Source organism: Phycodurus eques, chromosome 19 (genome assembly GCF_024500275.1).
Source record: "Phycodurus eques isolate BA_2022a chromosome 19, UOR_Pequ_1.1, whole genome shotgun sequence".
Taxonomy (NCBI): Eukaryota; Metazoa; Chordata; class Actinopteri; order Syngnathiformes; family Syngnathidae; genus Phycodurus; species Phycodurus eques.
The window spans coordinates 6,100,707-6,117,906 of record NC_084543.1 but is presented as its reverse complement, the minus strand read 5'-3'; the positions used below and the strand labels follow the sequence as shown (position 1 = coordinate 6,117,906).

Genomic DNA, 17,200 nt, shown 5'->3' with positions numbered 1-17,200 from the left:
CCTTCACTGACTCTAGGAAATGTCGCAGTCGTGTGGTGGGTAAATGAGTTCACTGTTTGTCCGAGTATTAATATCACAATCGATGCAATTTAACGAAAGTAAAACCTGTTTTGTTTGTATTGCTTTAACTAACAGTGTATAGTTCAACATCCTATTCACTGTTATATTGTTAGCCATAGTTTATACAGTAATCAACCTCTCAATTTGCACCCATTCTTCAAATGTGACATTTGCATTTTTTTTAATGTATTTCATTTCTCAGAAGTATTATGTATATAATTATATATAGACAGATGTTTCATACGCTGCACAAACTGGGTGTATTATAATTCATAAATGTATATCACTGTTAATATTACAGTATACATCCCATTTTGCACTAATTGTATAAATATGACAGTAGCATAATTATATGTATTACTTACCATATACCAACACGCAACAAAAGGTACTGTTTTTATTTTTTAGATTAGATTTAAATGCATTTTATTTATCACAGCACACCAACAAAACATAAATTCCCCAAAGTATATACATATATTGAAATAATGATTTCGTCTCAATTTACTCAGATTTTCATACTCAGTATATGAAATCTGGGCCTGTTTAGTTAAACACAAAGCTACTGTATCATTCTGTTGTATGAATGACAACGGTTTAACTGGACATTAGAACATTTAATTGTTGTGCCTGTCACTATACATTGCTGACATAGATAGATGAACAAAGATTATCATTGTCAATCTTTGTCAGCTTTGGTCCCGTGAAGCCCTTGAAGACTTTTGTGATTAAGGGCTATACAAATAAACTTGACTATTCATATATCATTATTATTATTTGTAGCACGAAAATAATACATTTTCAGACGAAGTACAATTGGAAAATGTCCTATGGCGCACCTGATGGATCGCTCACACTCACGTGCAGCTGCACAGAAGTTGGGAATCACCGGATTACTAAAATATGAATATGTTACTAACATTTAGTGCAATGTAAAATAATCTAACTGTTGTACGGTAAGAAATTAGTCACTGATGGTATAGTGGTACATGTACCTGACTTCAGTTCAGGCAGGTTCAGTTGCCACCTTAGTAACAGTGTAAATTTGAGTATGAAAGGTTTTCTGTCTTTAAAGAATGGATATAAAAAGTCTGCATACCCCTGTTCAAATGATGTTTGTGACATGAAAAATTAGACTAAAACTTTTCCCACCATTAATTATGTGAGCTATAAGCTGTACAACTCAATTGCTAAAAAAAAACATGTTTTTTGAGGGACGTAAAATTAAACAACTGAGATAATGTGGTTGTTGCACAATTGTGCACAAGCTGTTTTCAGAATTAATCACATTCAAACTCCGATGTGTACTCTTCTTTACACCCTAAGTCAGCTGGGATACACTGAACAGGGCAAGTGATATAAAATGGATAAATGAATGGACCTCACAAATGATAGAGGCCGCACACACATTTAGGGTTCATTATTGTAACCATAACAATAAGGTGGATCTCTCTTTATTTTGACCATCAATTCAATCATAATTGTTTTTTTGTTTTTTTAAATCACAGGCAATAGTTATAATAGTGCACTTTTTATATTTAAATTATTGTACAGACACGTCTTCTTTAAACACCTTATTTTACTGACCATTATGGATGGAGAATAGTTTACAATCTTGGCCAGAGTTGGGTCAATGATAGTGAACGTGGCGTGTAGAAGAGAAAGATGAATTGGACAACAGTGAGCAATCATAAAGTGAGTGCACAGTGAGGCGAACGATGGTTTCTCGTGTGCTGATGAGGACGACTACGCAACATGTGAAGGACGGACAAACAGGTCAAAGTGACGAGGCAAAAAAGCAAACAATGGAGCAAACTGGCAAGTGTGAGGGGGAAAATGACATGCCTATTAGGGGTTGGTTGCGTACCTGCAGGTCTGTCACACAGGCTTTGTGTGGCTTCTTAAAGGTTCAATCAGCTCATTGTTGGTGAGTCGTCATCCACCAATCTCCCACACATGCCAGCGATGAGCGTATTGAATATCAGATAATCAAAGATCACACACTGTACTGCTATCATGGTTTCTCCCATTTGAAAAGTGCTAAAACTAAAGTGATGGAAAAGTTCATGTGCGAAAACAAATACGATGCAATAAAATTAAATAAATAAAGGTAGTAGATGGCTGTATAATTAAATAAATACGTAAACCAAAAACATACATTAGCACTCTGTTGGACAACATCCTGCACATTTGTTGCATATTGTGCTGTATGGAAGACTGGTGATGAGCATCAGCTATTTTATTAGACTATTTGAGTAAATACCACATGACCGTGTGAGGGGCAGGATGAGAGATGCATTGCTTACTTCCGCTTTGCAAAGTCCAGGTCGACCAGAAATGTGTCATAGTGAGCCGTGAAACCATGAACGTATCCATTTGTGTGTCCGTCTTATCGGAATGCGCTGGCAACAGTAAGGAGAAAAGCTTGACAAGAAAAGGAGGCTTCAGTCTGAAGCTTTACAGCCCAGGGATGTCATTCTCTTTCAATGTGGGACAAACAGCTGTGATGAGGTTCATGGACATAGTCACACATATTGTTTTTTCCCCTCCCTCTCCATAGAGTAATGTTCATATTTCTGTTGAAATTAAAAAAAAAATAAAATAAATTAAAAAATAATTTTAAAAAAATCCTCAGAGTAACAGGAGTCCAAATGCATTAGTTCATCTTGTCTCTGAAGATAAATAAAATAGCAAAACAAAAAAGTGAAATAAAGAGGCAGCTTCCTCTTTCCAGCACTGATGTGTGTGCTGTTTTTGCTGCTATCACTGCACATCCTCAAAGGAAATAAATAAGAACGAAATAAACAAATATTTTTTCACATTCACTGACATAGCTTACTTTGTTGGTTTTCTTTGAGTCAGGGTAGGACGCTGCCTTCCTGAGAAGATCAGGACCTTTTGATCAGCTTGATGCTTCAGGTTTAATCTGCCACTGATACATGATGTCTTTCAGTATGCACTAGTACTGGACTGTCACCTGACAGTGACATGAACACGAACTGGTTAATTTTAGGTATAATCTTGAGAGCCGTCACAACACACCCAATTCTTTTTGGTATCAGATGCTGGAGTACAATGCTTACGGTAGACTAGCTAACAGGTCTTCTCAGCATCCTTTAGCAGGCTGATTTGCTAACTGGCATGCACATTAGCACTTTAAAATTCCTAGTTTGATTTTGAGAAGCTGTATCTACAGTGGGATACCAAACTACTCATTCACATATTATATTTTCTTTAAAGGGTGATTCCATCGTTCTCATTGAAGGGTTGAAACTTGGAATCCGGGTCATCCAAGGATCAAGACCAGTGTTAAAAACAAAAGCGTGATGGGGAAGGCTCAATTCTTGCTAATATCAAAGCACCTCTCACTTAGTCGAGGGAGAATCAGAGGAGCTTGTGGCTTGCAGGTATGCTTGAAGATGAAGCCGAAGACTGTGAATGTCGGTCAGGCATCCTGCGGCGGGCTTTCCCGTTCTAACCTACGGTTGAGATTGGGTTCCGTTGGTAGACAGCAGTCGGGTTCTCTCCTTTGCTGAGCCTCTGCGCTGCAGAACTCCCCCGCTGCCTCCTATGCCTCCGCCATCTGCTCGGTCGCCCCACTCGCACCTGTCGCCCCCACCCTCTGAGCGCCTCGAATTTTGGCGGGTGGGGGTCCGGTGGGGTCGGCCGTTCTTCTCATCTGGGAAGGGATCAGGAGACGAGAACAGGAAAGTCACTATTACGTACAACTGTGGGTGATGGGAGGGAATTACTTTTTGAGGATAATTTAAGAGATTCTCAATATAAACTAAGTCAGCAGCTTGTATATTTGGGTCGATACTCAATGGCAGGCTTTTGTACAGGCACTCCACTCTTGTCCTGTGATTCTCAACTGTTGTCATGGCACCTGCCTTTTCTCTACTGTCGCTAAGCTGCAACACACTTTTACAGATGTTAAGAACAATATAAAGAATGTATTGTTCCAAAAAAGCCTTTGAAAACGTGTACAGGATGTGTACATATATACACTCTACCTTTACTTATTTTTTAAAGAATTTTTTTTTCAATGACGATATCATTACATTTATCAGAAATAGACTCCAAAATAATATTTATTATAAGTGACCCCCAAACTTTTGAATGGTAGTGTATTTATAACATATTTTTCAACATAACTCCATACACATACATGTTGAAAGTGCCTTTCAGAATATCTCATTAAGGAACTAAGAATGAACATGACAACTGGATGTGCAAGAATTAATATAGTCAAATTAAATATCACAATTGCACAAAATATGCCCACAAAATGTCACCTACTTTGCATCTTGGCACTATCTTAAGTCCCTTACCAAATACGTTCCATGTGGGAACTTGGTAAGATACAGGCATATTCAATATGACTACATGTACTGTTACACCCCGAATAATAATGTTTCTGACACATGCCTGTCAAAAGTAATGTTATTTTCCAAATAAAAGGCAAGTACGACTTAGGATGCATGTTAAATATTCCACTGTACAGGTTGGTCCTCTGTTTACGACAGAATTGTCCTCCTATGGGGGTGACATAACCCAAATTTGTACATAAATTGGAACATCTGCGATTGGCTAGCGACCGGTTCTGGGTGTACCCCGCCTCCCCCCCGAAGATAGCTGGGATAGGCTCCAGCAGCCCGCGACCCTAGTGAGGATAAGCGATAAAGAAAATGGATGGATGGATGGATGGATGGATAGATGGATGGATGGAAGTTGGAACATGCTGTACTCTTATCACTAACATGCACTAACACAGTAACAAAGTCTTAATTACAGTATATATTTAAATGAAAAACAGTAATTCCGGTGGTAACTAAGCGTGCCTTCTAGTGCCATGTGACCACATATTCTTACGCTACTGTGTGAACTAGTTCATGGCACACCGTTCGTAACCTCACAATGTCGTATGATGGTACCGTCGTAAATCGAGAACCCACTGTAGTTTTTTTTTTACTACCTGTACGTCATGACCCACCAGTTGAGAATCCCGGCTGCAGTCTAAAGCATAGGTTTGTCATGATACATGGATCCCAATCTCACCAGATAGGGCTTGCACCAGGGGTTGATCATGGGAGCTGAGAAGCTGGGCTTGAATCGTTTCCACCACTCGTCTGAACCGGCGACTCGGACCTAAGGATGCGTGATGTAAACAGCGGTGGTTATCGCACACCGTATCGTTACCCTAACCCTAAATAACAGCCGTCACAATTAATTGTATATGCACCATCCACTTAAATAAATAAACGCTGCCCCTCAAATAGTCACCCATTGTTTGCCCTGAGAATAAACAAGGAATACATGGTGCCATTAAGTGACTGTAATAGCCTTAAGTAAGACAACTGCCACAGTATATAGCATTACTACAACACAGACCCTCTGCAGAGCAGATATGGCATCTGGAAAGCTGAAGTTTACAGTAGAAAGTAGTTTGTTATCATTGATCATTACGGTAGAGAAAAACATTGATATAAGATACTCCGACGTCCTGTCTCATTACAATAACATGCATGTTAAATTGTCTACAGGTGTGACTGGTAGTGTGAATGATTGTTTTACGATTGCCTGGAGACCAGTCCAAGCTGTACCCTGCCCCTCACCCAAAGTCCACTGGGATAGGCTCCAGCTCGCCTATGGCCCAAAAGAGGACAAGTGCTATTGAAAATAGATGAATGAAACATTTTTGTACTTCCAACTTGCCTGATATGAGGGTGAACGTCACGCTGTAGATTCCCGTCTCCCTCCTGCCCTCCCTCTCGGTCCTCTCCCTTTCCCGCTCCCTCTCGCCCTCGGAGAAGGCAATGTCCACCTGGAACTTGACAGGGCTTCTGGAAGACGGAAGGGCCGCCGGAGGACTTGTATTCGGCCCTGAAGCTTGTCTGGGAGATGACGCTGTGACTGAGGGATGGGATCTGTGTGGTGGGGAGACAGAGAAGAAGCAGAGAGACCGACAGACTTACGAGGCGGGAGAGGTACGGGGGAACGTCGTGAGTGTAGGAGAGACAAAAGGTGAGGGTGAGGGTGTGGAGAGGAGAGAAAGAGTGAGCCATAGGCAAAAGCAAAGTGATTCATTAATGTGCCACAAGTGAGCCTAACTGAAATAAAGAGGACACAGGTATAAAGACAGAAATGAAGTGCATACATCGAGAGTGACAGTGAGTTTGAACACGCTCCCTGAAAACAAGCATGTGACCTTTGAGATGCAGGACAGACAGACCACATCAGATACTTACAGACAGAAAAGCGTGGACGATGTCAGCTTTGACAGAACTCAGAGGTTTGTCTCTGATCACCACAAAGATCTGCTCCTCTTTCTCCAGACCAATGAAGTTCCCGAACCACGACTTCTTAGCCAGCCTGTCATGGTGCAAGACCAGAAGAAGACATTCAAGAGAGGAGCAAGGCTGTGAAGTTCATGGAACTTTTTGTTGACGCACAAATGATGACTTACTCAGGGCTGGATTCTGGTGTTAAACTGGACATGTCCTCTGATGTCGGAACTAAAAGAGACAACTATTTGGTCAATTTGGTAGATCTTTTAGTCAGTCAAATGATATTTTCTCAGTTCCCCTACAATGTATTGATGAACTCAATTTGACACCCTACCTGTGTAGACATTGGTACGCTTCGACATTGATATCAATACGAACAGCCATTTACCTTGCAATTTGCGACGATGGAACCGTGGTGAGCCCAATAAGTTGTTCTTAAAAGAATTGAGGCGAGTCCTCCAATGGGCAGAGCTGCTGGCCGCAATCCCGCTTCCCCCTCCAGGGCTGGAGGGCGGGGTGAGCGACAGAGAGCCTACCCCGCCCCCTCCCTCTGCCCGTGAGGAGGATGAGGACGAAGAGGAGGAGGGCGGGGTGGAGGAGGGGTGGTGAGGGTGGTGGACAGGGGTGCCCAAAGGCGTGGGTAACGGAGAGCCCTGGGGAGTCACCTGCGGCACAGAGTGGGCAGAGTTTGGGTACAAGCTCTTAGTCACGGACTTTAGGACAGAGGACGAAGGGAAGAAGAAACGGGGAATGGGTGAGAGCAGCGGAGAGGGAGAGGGTGAGCACGAAGATGGGTTGTGCAGTGGCAGGGATTTGATGGGCTGGAGGTGAAGCCGTTCGGCGGGTCCCTTGGTGGGCAGGGTCTGGGTCTTTGGATGGGAGGGAGCTTTGGGCTTGTCATGAGCCCGTGCTGAGCGAGGTGTCGTGGTGCTTCCCTGTTTGGGCTCCTTTGTTTGGGGGCTAGCGGCAGCAGAGGTGACGTCTGATTGGCTGAAAGTGAAAATAGGGCTTTGATAGGACTGGGGAGCGGGGATATGTTTGGGTGGGGGGGGGGGGCAAATGGAAAACAAGAGAGGGGATGGAACATGGAGAAAGAAGGATGGAAATGAATATCATGCTCCATGACAAAAGACTGCATTTTGTGAGAAAGTGAATGTGTACAGTGAAAGTCTAGATGTGCCAAAAACATTCATATATTTTAGCATGAGGCTTAATTACACTGTGACGAGAGACAGGTGCAATGATTCTATTACTTTCCTTAATATTCATACATCATATTCATGTGTTATTGTGCACACGTTGCTCATGCAGGATGTGAAAGAGAAGTCACATGAGGACAATAGAAAAGTGAAAATGTCACACAAACCTGCTGCGTGAGGTTTATTCTGAAAAGCTTTATTTGTGATAATGTTAAAAAATGATTAGAGAAGATGGATAAAAGGATGTTTCTGGGAGTTATGAGTTGTGTTTTGATATTGATACTGTATTTCATAAAACATCTTACAATTTACGACAGAACCTACTACAAAGCATTTCAATGTTCATAGTCTTTCTGTCTGGAAAACAAATGAGCTGCTATTGATTTAGGAAGATTATAATACCAATACAAGTCATAAATTCAATATGTAATCATGGGAAATGATATTGCGTTCAAACATTGCCAGGAACTATAGCAGCAAGAGCTGAGTCTTACCCTGGGACTACTCAGAGGGCTGGAGGAGAGACCAGTGGAAGCTCCACTCACTGAGCGAGACCTGAGGGATTCGAACATGAACAAAATTTCACTCATCAACATTGCCATCATCGTCCACAAACAATCTTACAGTGAGTTTAATATTATGATACCTCTGGCTGTGTGCAGCGTCCAGAGCCCGGCGAGGAGGCGTCGGAGAGCCCTGTTCTGTGACACTTAGCACCTCCAGACTCTTTCTTTCTGGACGGCAGCGACCGTGGCGCGTCAGCATGGGTGAGTCCACGCGCTTTCGAGGAGGATCTGCACACAGGCCATCAAAGGTTTAGTAGAACAAGATACACATTTTGTTTGTCATTTCATTTTTACTTACACTTAAGTACAGGAGTTGAAACAGTACTTCTACTTTACCAGTCTGTTAACACACAACTTCTCCTTTAGTACAGAGTGTGAGTACTTCTATCATCTCAATGTTTGTTTTAAAAGAATGCTTAAACTACAGCCAGTCTTGAGTGAAGCTACGCTGCCACCTAAGGACTGACCAGCGTCATTGCGTTGAGGCAAGTCCTCATCCTCGTAGCTGGGGTAGCGCTCTTTCCTGTCCAGCAGCAGGTAATAAATCATCTTCTCCTGGTTTTCTCTTTGGAACATAAAATGAACACAACAAACACAGTGGAATACGAGTTAAGGTGCGGACAGATAATGTAGAAATGTCTAATTGCACATTTTTTGCATGTCACCCTGGAGCATATTTAAACAGTCAGACAATTTGATTCAAAAGACACACAAATAACAGCACTAGTGAGCCGTAATATTTTGATGAATAACCTGAAAAGAGAAAGCTTCACTTTTAATACAACCAGCTATGCTTTCATTAGGTCTAGCTACAACCTTTCCAAGGAGGAATCTTTCTGGTTGGACTTTTCTAAACAAATGTCTTTCAACTTCTTCTCCACCATTTGGAATAACTGCCTGAGTCCAAACAGTCATTTATGGCCTCCCTTGCTTCTGTCCAAGTTAACAGCTTCTTTTTATTAGCTATAATGCTGGACTGCAGGGCAGTCAGCGTTTTCTTGTGCCAGCTTGAAGAGCTGTATTAAAGTACTTCTCTTCATCTATAAAAAATCCTCAATCCTATAGAACATGAGTACAAACTAAAACCATAAATTAGCAAGATAGCGGGCGCTTGTAAACAATGCACCCTGAAATGGAATCGACTATAAACCATGAGTTTCGGCCTTGAATAGAGTCCGTTGTAAAATAGCGGTCTTAATGAAAAACATATCGGTGTGGACCAGGTCAAATAGAGGCCAGTTGGTTCCGTCTGTCCCTGAGCCAAACAAACCAACAAGCATCCTCAAACAATATTTAAGGTCCGATTGGGCTTTAAGAAACACGTTAGTCATTTTTAGGGTGGGTGTTGGGAAGCTTACTCTTCACATTGCAAATCACGCGTGAGTTTGACGCGGTCTCTGAAACAGCCCAGTGAGTGCATGCTGTCCAACACATCTGGGTCCAGCTCAGTCAGGGGTAAGATTTGCCTCACACACACTCTTCTGGGAGGAGGCTGCTCAGGACAAGGCTCATTACGGCCACCCCTGTGGGGAGAGAGAGAGACACACACACACACATACATGACGTATGTATAATAAATGTGACTAAATATTACGTAGCATCGTACCCCACAGATAAGTGACTATATACTCACAGATACCAGGCGTGTTTCTGAATCGTCTCCAGCTGTAGGACAGACAATTAAGAAGATTACATTTACATTAGTCCTCTGAAAAGAAAAAACTTGATCCCATTTTGACGCAATATACACAGAATTATTTGGCCCAATAACCGAAACGTCTTAATAATTACATCTTCCTCATTTAATTGTATCGTCATCATCATATATACATCCTGGAACGTCACTGTGTGCCAGAAAAAACATTGAACAATTCTAGCCAACTTGTCACCGCAAGTAAAAGCATAGACACACACACACACACACACTTTTATCAGTGTTTCCCAACCTTTTATTGAGCCAAGGCACATGTGTTATATTAGAAAAATCTATTTAAAATCTAATCTATCTATTTATCTATTTAAAATCTATATCTATATATATATATATTAGAAAAAAAACAACACAAAAATGTCACAAAAAGTATGGAAATGATGATGATCATGCCTTAACTTACTCAGAACAATTCTTACTCATTATGAAATCTGGGGCTGTTTAGTTGAACACAAAGCTGTTATACAAGGACTCGCAGGAACTGAATTTAACCATCCATCCATCCATTTTCAACACCGCTTATCATGGTTAGGGTTGCGGGACGCTGGAGCCTATCCCAGCTGACTTCGGGCGAAAGGCGGACTACACCCTGAACTGGTCGCCAGTCAGTCACAGGGCACATATAGACACAGACAACCATTCACACTCACATTCACACCGTCACTGAGTGGGAACTGAACCCACGCTGCCTGCACCAAAGTCAGGCGACTGTACCACTACACTGATGGTGTACCACTACACCATCAGTGACTACTGAATTTAACCTTTTGTCCAATTCAGTTAAACTGGATAATTTGAAGTACTAATGTGCTGTGACACAGTGGTTGGGAATCAATGCACTACATGGCTAAAGTTATAAAACACCTTACTGGACATGAAAATACATCAAACTCTTCTGATTTTAGACTTGGTGGGCTTCTAGACAGTACTTGAGTCTATTGAGTGGATACACAAGTATGTGGATGTCAGTGTTAGTGTCGTCTCGTACCGTGAGACGTTTTTCAGGGTTGACCTCAATCATGCCCTTGAGCAAGGACTGGCAGTCCGGGGGGATGAAGTGTGGCATGTGGAACACACCGCTCTTCACTTTCTCCAGGAGCTGGCGTAAATTGTCATGGTCGAACGGCAGGGCGCCCTGGCAAAGACAGAGAGCAAAAGAGTGGCAGAGATTAAAAAACAAAAACAAACGGTCAATAAGAAGTCACACTCATAGTCGAATATAAATACTTACCACCAGCAGAGCAAAAAGAATGACCCCACAACTCCATACATCTGCTCTCCTTCCATCATACTTCTCCCCCTACCAAAGACAGAATCCCATATGTCCCAAGAAATTAACATTTACTATGAAAACAGACGTTATCTGGCTCATAGTAACAAAAATATGTGTACATTGTGAAATATGGCCACTTACCCGTATGACTTCAGGGCACGCAGTAATGTGGTGATCTGAAATAAGATAATTGTGTTACATGGATTCCTACAATTTGGACTCTGCAGTGACACAGTGTAAACGTGACACAGCTAATGTTCAAAAAAATAATAATCTGTATGATGCTTTTGTGGGCAAATTAGAAACACAGGCACTCACCCACAGCTGGTCTCTAACAGGCTGTCACCCACCTGGAGTGATGCCATACCAAAGTCAGCGATACGGATGTTGTTTTTCTCATCCAGAAGCAGGTTCTCAGGCTTCAAGTCTCTGTGGCTGTATGCAATGCATAAGTGAAGATCACAAAATGGTTTCCAATTTATTTATGAGTGTGTAATTTTAAAGAAGTGTCATCCCCAGTATGAATTATTACTCAAATATATATAGTACAGCTACCACATTTCCTCATGCAGTGGCCAGGGGGGCATTTATCGACTCACCTGCAGCAATACCAGGCATTTATAAAAGGATATCCACAAACATCCATCCATCCATCCATCCATTTTCTTTACCGCTTATCCTCAAATAATACAAAATATTGAGAACAATAACAGTTAAAATACAACAATAACTTTCTTACTCCCCTCCAAGAAGGCATGCTGTCCTCTTGGCAGCGGACATTAGACTGTCTTTTTTCAGCATTGAATTTTAACAGCTTTTGAGCTGGTATGCTCCGTGTTGCAAACAATTTCTCTTTAATCAGAATCTGAATCATCTTTAAACGCCACCATAAAGTCCCGCTTTATAGATGCTAGGTCCACTATGTTGTTTGTATCAAAGAAATCTACTGAGGACACATTGTGTTATCCGTTTTAGCAGTGAAGTATGGTACTATTACGACGAGTGGTACGCGAGCTCCCTTTATTGTTAAGCGAAAGAATCCCTGCCTAAGCGCAATTCAGTTGCATTTATTTTTTAACGACAATACAGTAGGAATTGTTTTTTTTAAACATTAATTTAGGTCAAATTTTCATTGAACTACTATGTGCAATATACACAATCATTATTTAAGTACTTTTTTTTCTTCCTATATTTAGGCACAGTGTTAATGTTCTAATTGTGCATAATGTTTCTGTGCCTTACTATAATTTTAAATATTATTTTTAGGACTCAAACCTCTGTCTCATTTTGTTGAACACTTACTTTGGAGCCTACTGTATTTTAAAGTTGTCATAATGGTGGCACTTTTGGAGCTAAGCATTTTTTTTATGTGGGACATGGTGTAAGAACCACTATGTTATAGTATTTTGAAGTGAAGATTTGTTTTGTTTAGTTGACAAAGGCACTCACTGTTTATTTAGTGCATCTACAGGACACTGTTAGAGGAAACACATGATCAACTGTACAAATGACTCAAACCGAGGAGTGCAAGAATGAGCACTTGGATGCAAGAACCAACCAGATGGAGTGACTGTGGCAGAAGTCCAAAGCAGAAATGATCTGCCTGAAGAACTTTCTGGCTTCTTTGGGAGTCAGACGGCCTTTCTTAACCAGGTAGTCAAAGAGCTCGCCTCCTGACACATGTTCCAAGACCAGGTACCTTTAGATGCACAGAGATCTTTCGTTAACAATTGTAATAAACTTGTACACCTTGGGAATCTAATGTGCTCCACTATAAGAGTTGTATGGAAAATTTTCCTCTGACAGACATTTGCCTCCCTCAAATAAAGTGAAGTAGCCAAAATATCAGAAACTGCTCATTTTTACAACACTGCAAACTACAACCACAACAATTACCATATTGTTAAATCAACACCTCTGAGTATTATTAACGTGTACTTATTATAAGAGCAGAATTTCTATACAGTCTTGTAGCATTTCTCATCAGGTGGGGCAACCTTGTAACGGTTAACGTGTGAGAACGTGTGAGTCTACATGTTAATACTTCACAAGTGCATTCGTGCACACGGCACGAGGTGTGCGGTGTGAACTCACAAGTACTTGTTATTCTCGTATACATCGTGCAGCTTCAACACGTGTGGATGCTCGATGAGTTTCAGGATGGCGATCTCCCTCTCAACCTGTTCAGACAGAGAGGAAATGATGGACATGAGTTAAGAGGGATAATAAAACTTAAATCAAAGTTTGAAATCATGTTTGTATACCTGCATTGTCTATTGAAAGCCATATCAACAATTCCGACAACAAGGACCCATTTCGATTGTGGGTGTATTTCTGAAGTAATGTTCAACGGTGCAGTACTGCATAATATTGATAAATGTCCTTCTCGTGCAGCCAAATAAAGTATAATCAAAATATTAGAAACCGCTGTAAATATGCTGCAGTGCTGTTCAGCACCAGTGTAAATAACCACAATACTAAAACTACCACTTACTTCTGCATACTGTTTTGTTTTTTTAACAAATGTTTTGATCCAGCCATTATACAATGAAAAAGTCAAAATGTCATGTGTGATGATCTGTGTAGTTTTTTTTTTTTGTGATTAAAAAGAAGGAAAGTGTGGTGATAATCATAACTGAAAATTTCAACATGAGCAAAACAATTAATTCAATTTCATTTCATTTCTGACACTATTGCTCTGTAAACACTTTTCTTTTCCCTCTTTGTTAGTTGTTTTTCATGCATCTCCAAAGGGTGAGTTGTTTCACTTTATTTTATTCAGTCATTCATTCATCTTCCATTCCGCTTATCCTCACTAGGGTTGCGGGCTTATCCCAGCTAACTTCGGGCGAGAGGCGGGGTACATACACGCTGAACTGGTCGCCAGCCAATCACAGCATTTTATTTGAGTTATGTTTAATTTTATGATACAGTGGTTAACGTCAACTAAGAAAAAAGGAATTCACGTTACATTATTTCCTCTATCTATCCATTTTCTATTCTGCTTATCCTCATTAGGGTCGTGGAGGAATTGGAGCCTATCCCAGCTGTATTTGCACTGGTCGCTAGCCAATCACAGGTCACATATAAACAAACAAACAACCATTCATGCTCACATTCACATCTATGGACAATTTAGTAACATGCATGTTCTTGGACTGTGGGAGGAAGCCAGGGTACATGCAGACTGCACACAGCCGATATTCGGACCTCAGGAGTCAGAACTGTTATGCAGCGTGCTCACCACTCAACCGCAGTGATGCCCCTTGACTTTATTTGCTGTGGCGGAGAATAGTTTTTAAATGACCTCAGAAGTCACCCAGCAATGAAATCCTACCTTCATCAACACCGACTCAGACAACTTCTCCCTGTTGACAATTTTGATGGCGACCTTCTGACCAGTGATGCAGTGGATGCCAAGCTTAACCAGCCCTGAAAGAGAAGGTCAAGATGAATCATTTTTGTGGAGTTAATTCTACAAACTGTGGCATGAACACTTCTGTATGGGCTACTCACCTGTCTGTCCCTTTCCCAGGGTTTTTTCCAGCCGATAGGGCCCGACATATTGAGCGGACTGACTCAAAGACAGTTCCTTACTCATACTGCTCTTACTTGAGGGACACTAGACTACAAGTAGTGTGAGTATTGCAATTACTGTAATTTTCTACAGCTTATCCAGATGTTATTGTGGCATACACAGCGCTCACATCTGAAGATACTCAGCAAATAGGGAGGGAAGTCAGTCAAAGCCTCCATTTAAACTTGACTACTTTGTGATTCCTTGTCCTTTTTTTGTTTGTTTAGGAGCTAGCTCAGTAGTGCTGAATAAAAACAATAAACATGGCAAATTAGTTAATTCTAGCACAGAACATTAAGTTATTTGTATAACTAGTATTTTGTTACACATTTGACGATAGATATATGACGGCTATTCAAAGACAAGTGTTCTAAAAAAAAAATACATTGACGGTCGGGCCAACAAAGCGTCGAATATGTGGTGTGAATTTTAATTTTATTTGTCTCCCTGTCAGGGCTATTTTTTTTTCTTCCTCCAATCACAGGTGCAACGACATGCTAAGTGTAGCCTCGCCGCCACTCTCCCACACAGCAGCGAGGCTAGCTTGTAGCTTTAGCCTCGGCGCCTTGACCCAGCGGCCGTCCTGTCAAAATAAGCCACACCGCCTCGAGTCGTTCGCCACCGAGAAACGCTGGTAACAGTGCTCCGACGGACGCCTCATTCTCTCGACGGCTAGATGGCGAGCGTAGTCGGCGTCGTCTCAAAGTCCTTCCCGCCTCCTCTGTCCTGTCCTGTCCTCCCTTTGCCCAGCGTTCGCTCTACATCCCTGCGAGGAGCCAGCCGATATCACAGTAGCATCTTCTCAAAGCAGGTGCAAAAAAAACACACGCACAAGTATCCCCTATTTCGCACTATCTTCCCCGGTTCGCTCTTTAGCTCTCGGTGATAGCTGGCGCAGGGTTTATAGGCCTCGTTATATTACACTCCCTTCGGGTTTCTTGCCGTAAATCGATATTTTTTTTTCCTCTCGCTCTCGCCTCTTCCTTCGCATCGCTCGCATCAGCATCCGGGTCCTTCTCCATCCTCGCGACTCGCCTCCTCTGCCCCGCCCCACCTCCTGCTGCATCCGGGTCATTAGCAGCCCCCACAGGCAGCCAATGGGAAGGCGTTAACATGGGGACGCTGAAGTGTGTACATCTGCTAAGAGTGACCATGCAAAAAATAATAATACAGTGTATATAAAAAGTCAACACACCCCTGTTCAAATGCCAGGTTTTTGTGATATTAAAAAAGTCTGACTTTTCAATATTTAAAAACTTTTCCCACCATTATTTTGACCTGTAACCTGTATAACTCGACTGAGAAAAAAACATAATTTTGAGAGTGGAAGTAAAAAACAAATGACAGGAATAATGTAGTTGCGCAAAGTGTGCACACCCTCCTATAGCTGGGAATGTGGCTATGTTAAGATTTAACCAATCACATTCAAATTCATGTTAAAGGCGAATTTTTCAATAAAAAGAAATCACTTTTTTTTTCATATTTGTTAAGACTCTCCATAAAAACCTAACAGTTGAACATTAGTAAAGTGTTCTGTGAAGAAAAAAACATCACTCTCTTGTAGGGCTGCAACTAATGATTATTACCAATAGTAATAGATTAATCTGTTGATTATTTTTATTCGATTAATCGACGAATCACATAAAAAACATTTTTAAAAATGTACATCCCTTTATTCAAAAACAGGACATTATTTCAACATATCTGCTTGACAGGTAAATTTATCACCTTTTTAAACAATTTTAATTGACTGTACTTTCCCAAAAATAAAACTTTAAACCGATCAGAATTTGTGTACTCTATTATGAATAAGTCATGCTTTTAATGTAGCATCATGGCTAATGTTGGCTTGTTTACAATGCATTTTACGGTGCATATCTCTCATACAGTATCAATCAAAATGGAACCTTATTACCTTTGGAAAGGTTACATTTTTGGAACTAGCTGTTGTATTGGATCTAATTGGTACGGTGTACTGAATGTTATTGGTGTGGGTTACTGTGGGAAACGTGTTTATTGAGTGGGGATTATCATACACTATATGTGTACTGTAATTCATATGAGAATTGCTACAATAGCTGTGACAATCACTTGGTACACTGCATATAAAGTGAAAGATTCAGCAGTTTTATTGGGGGAAAAAAGTAGGACATTTGATGAATCATCTGTAAAGTGAAAGACTCCTAAAATCTTAATTTGAAATGTTTTGTGTGGGCGGATAATTCCCCAAAGCTTAGTTTCAACTGTGCCAATCTGGGTGATTCTCATGCAGCCAGGAGGATTTGCCTCAGCCATGCTGCTGAAATAGAAGCAGGAAAAAGACAACTACTGTATTTTCTCGCATGCTCAAACAAGCACATTTGATTTTTTTTCTTTATTTATTTGGCGGGGGGGGGGGGGGTGATGGTAATTAAAGTGCACAAGTGAGGAAAGAGAATGCTACATTTTAACATATGCATAAATCCCACAAAAAGAAGTTCACACAAGGAACAATGCAACTTTGCATGTCTCTATACATTTTGATTTG

At 41.1% G+C, this 17,200-nt stretch overlaps 1 protein-coding gene across 1 annotated transcript; it reads right to left on the bottom strand.

Moving 5' to 3' along the window:
- Window positions 1–505: 505 nt before the first annotated feature.
- Window positions 506–15,701, bottom strand: brsk1a (BR serine/threonine kinase 1a). The gene is given in 21 exon segments (XM_061706406.1): window positions 506–3,739; window positions 5,119–5,208; window positions 5,776–5,899; window positions 5,901–5,987; window positions 6,309–6,432; window positions 6,527–6,575; window positions 6,736–7,012; window positions 8,041–8,101; window positions 8,193–8,340; window positions 8,580–8,677; window positions 9,471–9,635; window positions 9,746–9,777; window positions 10,812–10,958; window positions 11,055–11,123; window positions 11,238–11,258; window positions 11,260–11,272; window positions 11,415–11,531; window positions 12,655–12,795; window positions 13,191–13,276; window positions 14,434–14,528; window positions 14,613–15,701. Coding segments are annotated over 21 exon segments (2,229 nt in total). The 5' UTR covers window positions 14,698–15,701; the 3' UTR covers window positions 506–3,539.
- Between the last annotated feature and the right edge of the window lie 1,499 nt (window positions 15,702–17,200).